This window comes from Odocoileus virginianus, chromosome 28, assembly GCF_023699985.2.
Source record: "Odocoileus virginianus isolate 20LAN1187 ecotype Illinois chromosome 28, Ovbor_1.2, whole genome shotgun sequence".
NCBI classification, from domain to species: Eukaryota; Metazoa; Chordata; class Mammalia; order Artiodactyla; family Cervidae; genus Odocoileus; species Odocoileus virginianus.
Genome location: NC_069701.1, coordinates 44,374,434 through 44,385,893, shown reverse-complemented (window position 1 = coordinate 44,385,893; position 11,460 = coordinate 44,374,434). Strand labels below are relative to the sequence as shown.

Sequence of the window (11,460 nt, the reverse complement as noted above, 5' to 3'; positions counted from 1 at the left end):
CTGCGAAAGTCAGCCAGGAAGCGCGGCCAGGCACCTGGCCCACGCGCCGCCTGCGCCGCGGAAGGCAGCGCTCTTCCGCGCGGTGAGCGGGTTCGGGGCGCGCGTGGACCCGGGCGCTCTAGTCCCCCGGCGCGGCCGAGCCCCGCCCACACCTGGGCGCCGCCGTGGGCGGGGCGGGCGAGGAGCCAATGGGGAGGTCCAGGGGAGAGGCTCTGCGTAGGTGGCTAATGGGCGTAGGCGCGGGGGTGGGCGGGGCGCGCGGTGCAGCCAATGGGGGCGCGTGGGGCGGGGCGCGCGGGCGGCGAGCCAATGGGGCGGCGGGCCGGGGCGCTCCCGCGGCGCTGGAGGCGGCAGGTTGCGGCGGCGCCTGGAGCTTGGCAGCAGCCAGTCCGCGTCCGCATTCCGGAGGCCGGTGAGCGTCCAGGTGAGCCGCGCCGAGTTCCGGGGCCTTCGCGGCGCAGGGCGCGGCCCTGGGTTGCGACTCAGACGGAGGGGTGCGAGCCGGGCCGGCGAGGGGGCCACGCCGCACCTGCACCCGCTGCGAGCGGGGACCGCGGCCTCGCCGCGAGCGCGGAACCGCGCGGTAGCAGGGAGGGGCCGCCCGCGCCGGGTGCGGCGGGTCTGCGGTGCCGAGGGCTGCGCGCGGACGCCCCGCGGGAGGGGCTGTGCCCTTCAAGCCGGGTGGCCGCGTCTGGTTAATGATTTGCTTGGTTCCGGGAGTGGGGCCGGCCGAGAGCAGGCTGGGAAGTGGGGCAGCATCCGAGCGCTGAGGGAGGGCCCTCTGGTTCCCTCTTTAGGGGGGCACTGGCCTTTGCTTCCCCACCCCCAGGAATGTGCGGCCTCCGTGTGGGGCTGCGCACCAGATGCCGAGGGGCAGCAGTCCCGAGCCAGTTCCGGGGTGCGGGGCAGGCCTGAGGAGGAAAAGCTGGCCAAGCTGTGTTGAGGCCAGGCTGGGCCTGACCCCGTGGCCCTTGCCCTCGCTGCAGGACAGGCATGCTCTCAGGACTGGCGGCCATGGAGCTGAAAGTGTGGGTGGACGGCATCCAGCGCGTGGTTTGTGGGGTTTCAGAGCAGACCACCTGTCAAGAAGTGGTCATTGCACTAGCCCAAGCCATAGGTGAGTTCCCTGAAGCATGGATGGGCCCAGCAGGTGCGACTGCAGTGGGGCCTGGCCTCTGGGCCCCGTATGGCCCCCAGGAGGGTGGGGCTGTTGCTGGTCCCTCTTGCCTTTCCCCAGCTGCTCAAGCCAGATGGACTGAAGGTAAGGGATGTGGGCTGACTGACCCCTCTCCCCGACTCCAGGCCAGACAGGCCGCTTTGTGCTCGTGCAGCGTCTCAGAGAGAAGGAACGGCAGCTGCTACCCCAGGAATGTCCTGTGGGCGCCCAAGCGACCTGCGGACAGTTTGCCAGTGATGTCCAGTTTGTCCTGAGGCGGACAGGACCCAGCCTTGCTGGGAGGCCCTCCTCAGACAGCTGCCCTCCCCCTGAGCGCTGCCCCATCCGAGCCAGCCTTCCCCCAAAGCCTCGACCAGCACTGGACCGTGAGCCCTGCAAAGCACTGACCTTCAGCCTGGGGTGCCCTGGGCAGGCCCCCGGCCCTGTGCTACCCGAGCCTCTGGCTCCTGTAGTGCCAGTGCCAGGCTGCTGTGCAGACCTGCAGGGTCTGGAGCAAAGGGTGCGCAGGAACGCAGCAGAGCTGGGCCAGGAGGCCTTCTGGGAGCAGGAGCTGCGGCGAGAGCAGGCCCGGGAGCATGAGGCACAGGCCCGCCTGCACGCGCTGAGCGCAGCTACAGCTGAGCATGCGGCGAGACTGCAGGCCCTGGACGCCCAGGCCCGTGCCCTGGAGGCCGAGTTACACCTGGCTGCCGAGGCCCCGAGGTCCCCCTCGCCCACAGCGTCTGTGGCTGAGCGCCTGCGCCAGGACCTGGCTGCCCAGGAGCGGCAAAGCATGCAGGTGCAGGGCAGCCTCGCCCTAGTGGGCCGGGCTCTGGAGGCTGCCGAGCACGCCCTGCAGGTGAGCCCGCGGGGCCTGCACCCCAGTGCGGGGGGCGGGCGTGGGTGTTGGTCTCAGAACCAGAGCCAGAGCCGAGGGTCCCGTGTGCCCTAGGCCCAGGCCCAGGAGCTGGAGGAGCTGAACCGGGAGCTGCGTCAGTGTAACCTGCAGCAGTTCATCCAGCAGACGGGCGCAGCGCTGCCCCCGCCCCCAAGGCCGGACGGGGACCCTGCTGGCACTCAGGTCAGAGCAGTTCTGGAGGGAGGCCAGGTCAGTGAGGGGCCTGCCCAGCCCCAAGCTGACCTGCTTTTCCCACAGGATCTTCTGCCTCCAGCCAGAGAAGAGGCCCTCACGGGAGGCCCCCGGAGTCCGGCCCTTGTGTCCAGCCTGAGCCCAGAGAGTATGTCTGTCTCCCCCGTCTGGATGGGATGAGGTCGTCCAGTGACCCCCTCAGGCCTCTCAAGTCTATGTCCTCCCCACAGTTGCCCCCATGAGGCAGAACTCCTTGAGGTAGCAGCTCTAACCCCAGAGTGGACGTCCACAGCCAAGGCCTGCCAAGCCTGGATGACAGAGGCGAGCCCGTGGTCACAGAGGACTCCTTCCACCGTGCAGTGGGAAGCCCTGGAACCTGGAGCCTGAGATGGGACACCTTGGAGCCCTAGGATTCTTGCTGCAGGGTGCACAGAAAGGCTGAAGACTCTTGCCCTAGTCTTTGCTAAATCCGCCAAGACCCTGGAGAAGCTAGGGGCATGGCCAGCCCTGAGATCATAGCCCCCAAAGGCCACAGCTCTTTGTTGGGGACAGGAGGTGCACAGACCCTGTGTTCAACCTATGGGTATGTGCTTGTATGTGGGAGGTATTCTTGCCCACATCCATGTGTACACTGGCTCCCTACACCACCTTTAAAACCTCAATAAACTGCCTCCCATGGCTTGAGTGTGTCTTGAGACTGCACTGGGCAAGGTCTGCAGGGTCTCTGAGTAGCCCCCTGAGCTGCCTGGGGCTAGCCATAGTTAAGGGTCCTGAAATGGAGGTCTCCCAGGGACCCGTGGTTATTTAATCCAAAGCTGGAGCTGTATCCACCCACTCCTGGGGAGTGGCCTCTCCTTGTTGGGGGCAGGGTAGCTTCTCTCCTTGGCAGCCTGGGGTTGGATGGTCTGGGGGCCTGAAGTAGCCTCAGCACTGACGTGGGTTTCTGTCTAGATCCCTCCCTCGCCTGACTTCCCTGTCTGGTCTGCTCCCCACCAGCAGCAAGAAGCACTGCGCCCTCTGGGGTGGCTCCTGGATTTGAGGATTCAAGGACACACCAGACCCGTCCATCAGGTTTCCTGAGCCTGAGCTTGCGGGGGCAGGACTCCTGGGTCTGCCAGGCCCCAGGAGCTTTGCTGACCCCTGGAGGGTGTGCCGTGCTGCCTTCCAACACCCCACCTCCTCGCCCCAGCTGGGCATGAAGCTTCAGCCACATGCCTGCAGCCTTGAAATTGGGCCAGGGTGAGGTCTGAACCACAGCCCTGGTCTGGGGTGGGCCACAGGCTCCCAGCTCTGAGTTGCAGTCAGGAGAGGCAAGCTTTGTGCCAGCCAGAACCTGGGGGGCTCCAAGACCTGGGTGCAACCACGCATGTTGAGGAACAGAGGACAGGACAGCCTAGATCACAGGGGTCTTCCTGCTTAGTGTGGGGGTGGGCAACTTTGGGGAAGACTCACCCTTCTCCTGGGGTGGCCCCTGAGCTGGGCCTAGTGTTCCCTGCCTCCTTGGGGGCAGACTGTAGGGGACATGAAGTCCTGAGTGCAAGGAAACCACCAAGCGCCTAGCTTGTGGGAGGAACCAGGAGAAGGCCCTTCCTACCTGAGCTGCAGCAGGGTCGGGAGTGGCTGTACAGGCCTGGTGGCGAAAAGGATCTGGCCCCAGTTTCCTCTTTGGAGCCACAGCCCATTCCCATGCCTGTCCACACTCCTGCCTGACCTGTGATTCTCCTTAGGGTCAAGCACAGGCCATACGAGGTGCAGCCCTGACCACATGGGCTGGTCAGGCCTCATGCTAGGTGAGAGGACTGGGGACTGTCGAGGGGCCTGCTCCCTTCACCTGGATCCCCGACCTGTGTCCACAGGGTTGGGTGGACCTCCGGGCACAAGCCCTGAGCCTTAGCGCCCTTTCACCTCCCAAGCTGAGCACATAGGCCACCAGGGCGTAAGGCAGGTGCCATCCAGGGACTCCCCTACACAGCCAGGGGCCGGGGAGGACCAGCCTGTGCCCTGCACGTCCCCACTCCTCAGAGGACAGCAGGCACAGACCTGGGTGAGCTTGTGCCCTTGGTCTCCTGTCTGTTTTCAGGGAACACCCATTCCTTCTGAAGTCACTGCCAGGGACCTGCCCCTGGTACAAGGTTGCCTCTGGGGATGCTGAGAGCTGTCTTCTCCAGCTTAAAGGGGGTCCTTAGGCAACCCACACATTTCTGGGTGGGAAAGGGGCAGAACCTTCTCCGAGTGAACAAAACCCCACATCCCCCCAAGTTGCCTGAAGTGCTTCAGATCACTAAGCAAATCTTTGAGTTGCTGAAAGGTTTACTTTTGAGTTTTAAACTGTACTTTGAAAACTACAATGTGAGGTGTGCTGAGGGGAGAAAAGGCCAGTGGTCATTCAGTTGCTCAGTCATGTCCAAATCTCTGTGACCCCCATGAACCACAGCATGCCAGGCTTCCCTGTCCTTCGCCGTCTCCTGGAGCTTGCTCAAATTCATGTCCATTGAGTCGCTGATGCCATCCAACCATCTCATCCTCTGTTGCCCTCTTCTTTAGCTCCCCTCAAGCCGGGGGAAGGCAGGGCAGGACGCTGCACGGTGTGAGTACAGGGCCGCCCTCCTCGAGGTTGCTCTGAGGCCAGACTGTGTCGTGGGGGAAGGCACCGGTGCCCTGCCTGGCCTCAGATTCCTGCTTGACCCTCCAGGGGCTGGTTCACAGAGGGTCGCAGGCCAGTGGCAGCAAATCCGCACTGTTGGTTCTCAACCCCAAAGCTGCTGACAGCCTCCCTGCCACCTGCAGAGCCTGGCCTGCCAAGCCTGCTGGATGTGACACTCAGCACACCATATCAACCGCTAACTAGGGTAGGGTCCCTCCTGAGGGGCGTCCACGTCCACACGAGGGCCCAACTAAGCGGGCCTCCCCTGCCTGGGAGAGGGGACAAGCCTGCTGCTGCGGCATCTGCAGGCCCAGAGGCTGCTCTGGGCCTGCTCCACAACCACAAGACTTTCACGGTGAACTTAGGAACACCCAACAGGGAAGACAGGCCTCCAGGAACCCACACCCCTTGGGAGGGCGTGTCTGTGGGCACCGCGAATGCATCTTCACAGTCGTGACTCCCTTAGTGGCCTCGCTGACATGGCAGAGGGCACAGGAAAGCCAAATCTGCCACTATTTTCCTCAAGCAAGTTCCCGGAGGTGGCCCTCAAGAGGCTAGTTCAGGAGGTCCTGTCCTGAAGTCCAAGGGTCGGACAATGACACCGGTGTCTGCCCAGGGCTGCCTTCGGCTTGGCAACATCAGGAAGACAGTCGCAGGAGCCCTGCACACCTTGGCGCCCTGAGACACACAAGAAGAGAGTTCCCTCCAAGAGGGCATCTGGTCCGGCCTGTGGCCCCCGCATGCAAAGGGCAGCAAAGGTCTCTGAATGTCCCCCGTTTTCCCCACCCGGCCCACTGCTGGGCGCAGACTGGCGCACCTAGTCCGTGCAGCGCCCTCGCCTACCACCCGCCTTGGCACGCTCCCTCTGACCCGACGTGGCAGTCCCCTGCCCCACAGGGTCACAGAGGGGGCGGGGCGGTCGCGCTGCCCAGGGACAGATCAGCCGCTGTCACACGCACAGTGGGTCCGGAGCAGCGCAATGTGCGGTGGGCAGTGGCTGCCCTGCGCCTGGAGGGACCGCCGTGCGGGCGGAAGAGTCGTCCCCCACCCACGACCCCCACCTCCCCTCCCGTCCAACTTGGCGGTCCGAGCCCGCAGCCCCTGCCCGGCCCAAGTTCCCGCCCGCGAATCTAGGACCCTTCGCGCGTCACCTGCGACCCTGCACGGGGCCGTCGCCGGCTCTCTGTTCAACTTCGGCGGCGGCAGCGGCCCCCTCGCGCCCCCGCCAGTCCGGAACCCCGCGCCCGGCCCGTATGCAAATGCCCAGGTCTCGCGGCCAATGGTCGCCCGAGCCAGGCCCGCCCTGCCGCGCCGCAGCCAGTGGACGCGAGCCGGGGACGGGACGCCGCGCCCACCGCCGAGCGGCCCCTTGCGGGCGAGGCCGGCGCGTTACTTTCCGCACGTCGGCCTCGGGGCGGGGCCGCCACCTGCCGGGCGGGGCTTGCGACGCCGGGAGGCTGCCGGGCGCGGGACGGCTCCCCCGCCGGCGGGTGGTTTGACCCGAGGCGCTCCCCCGCCGGCCCAGGGTGGAACGGCCCGGGCGCCTAGGCACCTCCCCGCCCCGAGTCCCCAGCGAGCTGGGCACCTCCTTGGATCGCCGGGCTCCGGCACACCTAGCACGGGCGGTGCGCTTGCGACCACCCAGTGCACGCGCCTCCTGCACCCACTCCGGGGCACTCTGCCTGGTGGGGAGGGGGCTCTGGCTCTGCCTGGTTTGTGAACTCCCGGTCACTCTCTCGTCGTGAGGGCCCACTGTACGGGGCGCAGGGCCCTGGGCGGCTTGGCCCCGTCCTCTGCCCCGTTCTGTCTGGGCATTGGAAAGGTAGAAACCAAGGGAACGGACCGTTTCAGCTCTGGAGTCAATCCTTCCTGGTGGAGCGCCAAGGAGGCAGCCGGGGGAAGCGTGGTCCTGGGCCGGGCTCTTCACACTCCCTTCTCAGCCGCTCGGAGGCAGAATCATGGGTCATTGGGATCCCTAGTCAGGCAGAAAGGTGCCCGGTCCCCTTTTGTTCTCCGCTGTCCAGTCTGGAGAGTTAGGGTTGGGGTTCCCCTCCAAAGCAAGAGCTCCCCGGTATCTCCTCAGCCTCAGCCACCTGGCTTTCTCCTGCAGCCCTCCTGCCTCCAGCTCACCGCCCCACCCCTCGCCCTCTCGGATTCACAGAGGCCTGGGCTGGACCCACCAGCTGCCACAAACCGTCATGGGCCCCTCCTCCCCCTTCCCACTATCCGGGCCATTTCACTTCTTGCTTCAAATCTGTTGCCCAGGTGGATAAGTGCAGGGCTCCAGGGAGGTGTCTGACCCTGCCTGGGACCTCAGGAGTATGAAGCCTGAGTACTGGAATTCAAGTGCAGGGTGTAGTGGGGGGCGGCCCCCTGTGGGTGGGAAAGGAGCCAGGAGCCTGATTGGTTCTGTTGGGGGTCAGCAAGGCCTGGACTGTGGATCTGGAAGGAACCCTTAGGAACCTGTGGGATCCCTGAGGAGGCCTACGGCTTTGGGACAGGGCGTGACTGGGGACAGGCAGATGGGCAGAGGCTTGGAGGGGAGAAGCCTGGGGTTCTGGGACAGGGACAGGCCAGAAGTCAGGATGACTCCGAGTTCCTGCCTCACCCTGCTGGTCTGACCCCCAGCCGTGTCCCCTCCAGTCCTTCTGGCTCCCTTACTACCTTCTACAGTAGGTTGAACGGTGCTCCCTCAAAAAAAAAAAAAAAAAAAAACACGTTATATCCAAATGCGTAGACCTGGGGATTGTTACCCTGCTTGGAAAAAGGGACTTCACGGCTTGATGAGGTCATCCCAGGTTATCTGAGTGGGCCCTAAATCCAATGCCAAGTGTGCTTTGAAGAGACAGAAAGGTACACACACACAGGGAGGAAGGCAACACATAGACTGAGACAGAGGTTACCATTAGCCGAGGAGGCCTGAAGCACCAAAACCCAGAAGTGGCAAGAAAGGATTCTCTCAACAGATTTCAGAGAAACCACAGGTGTCAACCTAAATTTTGGACTTCTGGCGCTCGGAACTGAGAGAGAAAAAATTGTGCTCTGGGACACTGATACCCTTGCCTTCCTTCCTATGTCAGGGATCATAGCCCTGCCTGTCTCCTCCCCCCGCTCTGGCCCTATGTGTTCATGCAGGTTTGACGGAAGGCGAAAGGGCTGGCCCGGGCTGGACAGAACCCAGGCAACTCCTCGTCCAGCTCCGCCCTCCTGCATGCATGAGGAGAGCAGCATGTATCCCGTGTCTGGGCCTGCCTGGGCCTTGAGGAGCAGGAGCAGGGTGTGCCAGTGAACACCAAGGAACCAATGAGGGCTGCAGGGTACAGTTTTCTCGAAGGACACAGGGACAATGCTGATGGTGGGAAGGGGTCCACCTGCATGTAGGAGTGTGAGTTATGCGTATCAGCATGGAAGAAGGTACATCAGTAGGTGGAAGGACAAACATGTGCCTATGTTCTCACCTTGGCCCAGTTTGGGACCAGACTGGTGGTTCTGGGCAGTTTCATGGGGACACAGCTCAAGGGTGAGCAAAGCCTGGCATGGCTGGGTGGGTTGTACGCCACCCAAAGATGCCTGCTGAGGACCTGTCACATCTCATCACGGGTGCATGTTTATTATGGATGACAATTTTCCAGCAGCCTCCAACAACAGCTGTGGGTGAAGGTGGGAGGGGCTGGTCCCACTCCAAGGGGGCTCTAAGTTGGCCACAGCTGCTTGTTCAACTCCTTCCCTAGAGCTTTAGTGGCATGCTCCGACCCCCATTTGGGACCCTCTGGTGGGTGGTGGTCTTTGGCAGGTAAGTGTGTGTAGAAGGGCCCACACTTGCCAAGAGTAAGCTAAGGAGGAGGGGGAGGTGTCTGATGCAGGGCATTTACTTTGCTGGCCCCCATCCAAAGTTCTGTTCCTGTACTCACCCATCCAGCCCTCAACATCTCTATTGTATAGGTAAAGAGGCACAGAGGGGTTGAGAAACTCTCCCAAAGTCATGCCATCCATACTTAAACAGAGAGCCAAAGTATCCTGGGGCTTCCCTGGTGGCTCAGTGGTAAAGAATCCACCTGCCAATGCAGGGGTCATGGGTTCAATTCCTAGTCTGGGAAGATCCCATGTGCTGAGGACCAACTAAGTTCATGCACCACAGTACTAAGTCTGTGCTCTAGAGTCCAGCAGCCACAACTACTGAAGCCAGAATGCTCTAGAGTCTGTGCTCTCCAAGAGAAGCCACTCTAATGAAAAGCTTGCCTATCACAACCAAGAGCAGCCCCACTCGCCACAGCTAGAGAATGCCCACGTGCAGCAACAAAGACCCCGCACGACCATAAATAAAGAACTAACTTTTAAAAAGTGTCCTGTGCATGGCTAATTCATTTCAATGTATGACAAAAACCACTGCAATGTTGTAAAGTAATTAGCCTCCAACTAATAAAAATAAATGGAAAAAAAAATAAAAATAACAATTAAAAAACCTAAAATAAAAAAAATAAATAAAAAGTGTCCTGTGTTTGGGTACATGGCTGGGGTGACACCCAAGAGGTACTATGCTGTGCCAGGCACACACACACACATACACACTCCCACACACACATTCACACACACACTCCCACACACACACACATTCCACACACACTCCCCCCCCCCACACACACACTGCCACACACACACACACATACACACTCCCCCCCACAAACACACACATACATACACACTCCCCCCCACATACACACACTCCCACATACACACACTCCCACACACACACACACTCTCCCACACACATTCCCCCCACACACACTCACACTCCCACACACACATTCCCCCCCACACACTCACACACACACACTCCCCCCCACACACACTCCCCCACACACACACACTCCCCCACACACACACACTCCCCCACACACACACACTCCCCCCCACACACATTCCCCCCCACATACACTCACACACACACACACTCCCACACACACACACACACACACTCCCACAGAGAAGATTCGCTCCAGAGGCCCTCACCTTTCTGGCACCATTCATTCTTCCTCTCTGCAAAGTCCTTTCCAGAGCCTGTAAACACATGGGTTATTTTTCCCATAAACAGAAAAACAAAACAACCCTCTCTCAGTGGGCTCCTCCTCCACTGCTCTACTTTCGTTTCCCTGCTTGGTGCTCCCTGGCGATGATCAGTCGGCTTGGCTTCTCCTTGAACCCCTCCAGCTGCCCCCCAGCACTGGTAACCTCTGGGTCACTGGTGACTTCCACCTTGCTCCACCCAGGCATCCCACTTGATGTGCTGCCCCCCCACCCCCAACGCTTCCAGGAACCCTCCTTGGTTTCCCTTTTTACCTGGCATCTCACATCCAACCCCTCAGCTAACCCAACCTCAGTTTTTTTTTTAATTAAAAAAATTAATTTTTAGTTGGAAAGTAATTACTTTACAATACTGTGTTGGTTTCTGCCATACATCAACGTGAATCAGCCATAGGCATACATATGCCCCTTCTCTCTTGAACCTCTCTCCTCCCACCCCATCCCGTCCCACCCCACCTCTCTAGGTTGCCACAGACCACTGGATCTGAGCTCTGTGTACACACAGCAAATACCCACAGGCTATCTATTTCACAGACGATAATGCATGTTTCAAAGCTACTCTCTCAGTTAGTCCCACCCTGTCCTCCCCAACCCGTGTCTGTTACGTCTGCGTCTCCTTTGCTGCCCTGCAAATAGATTCATCAGTACCATCCTTCTATAGTCCATGTATATGCATTAATAGATGATATTTATCTTTCTCTTTCTGACTTACTTCAATTCTGCATAATAGGCTCTAGGTTCATCCACTTCATTAGTACTGACTCAGATGCATTAAGGCTGAGTAATATTCCACTGTATACATATGGACCACTTTTTTTATCCATTCACCTGTCAATGGATATCTAGGTTGCTTCCATGTCCTAGCCTCCTAAATAGCGTTGGAATGAATATTAGGGTACATGTGTCTTTTTCAGTTATGGTTTCTTCAGGGTATATGCCCAGTAGTGGGGTTGTGTCATAAGGTAGTTTTATTCCTAGTTTCTAAAGGAATCGCCACACTGTTCTCCATAGTGGCAGTGTCAATTTACCTTCCCACCAGCAGTGCAAGAGGGTTCCATTTTTTCCACACCCTTTCCAGCATTTATTGTTTGTAGATTTTCTGATGATAGCCATTCTGACCAGTGTGAGGTGATACTCCTTTGTAGTTTTTTCCCCCTTTGTAGTTTTGACGTGCATTTTTCTAACAAGGTGTGATGTTGAGTATCTTTTATCCCTTAGGTTCTGCCTTCATAACCTACTAGAAGGGGATCACTTCCTGCACCTTCGCTTCCCCCAACGGAGCCTACATCTCTGTGGGCCCTGAGGGCTGCAGGGTTACTGAAGTTGCCTTCTTACTGGTCCGCGGCCCGCCCCACCCAGTTCACCCGCCGCCGCCGCCGCCGTCGCCCGGGGCTCTTAGAAGCCAGCGTCAGTCCCCCACCCAGCCAGTGGGGTTCCGCCCTTCTGGGGTCCTGGCAACAGACGGCGCGCTCCCCACAGCTGCCCCTT

The 11,460-nt window shown here is 60.1% G+C and overlaps 1 protein-coding gene and 1 long non-coding RNA gene across 2 annotated transcripts; one reads left to right on the top strand and one right to left on the bottom strand.

The window, feature by feature from the left end:
* The first annotated feature begins 85 nt into the window (after window positions 1-85).
* RASSF7 (Ras association domain family member 7) lies at window positions 86-2,925 on the top strand. The gene is given in 7 exon segments (XM_070457967.1): window positions 86-216; window positions 987-1,117; window positions 1,303-2,015; window positions 2,109-2,237; window positions 2,313-2,355; window positions 2,358-2,394; window positions 2,477-2,925. Coding segments are annotated over 6 exon segments (1,203 nt in total). The 5' UTR covers window positions 86-216; window positions 987-993; the 3' UTR covers window positions 2,634-2,925.
* Window positions 2,926-4,538: 1,613 nt separating this feature from the next.
* On the bottom strand, window positions 4,539-6,221 carry LOC139031759 (uncharacterized). The gene is made up of 2 exons (XR_011484235.1): window positions 6,042-6,221; window positions 4,539-5,568 (listed from the first exon to the last, which is right to left on the bottom strand). It is a non-coding gene; the product is annotated as an uncharacterized lncRNA (long non-coding RNA).
* Window positions 6,222-11,460: the final 5,239 nt, after the last annotated feature.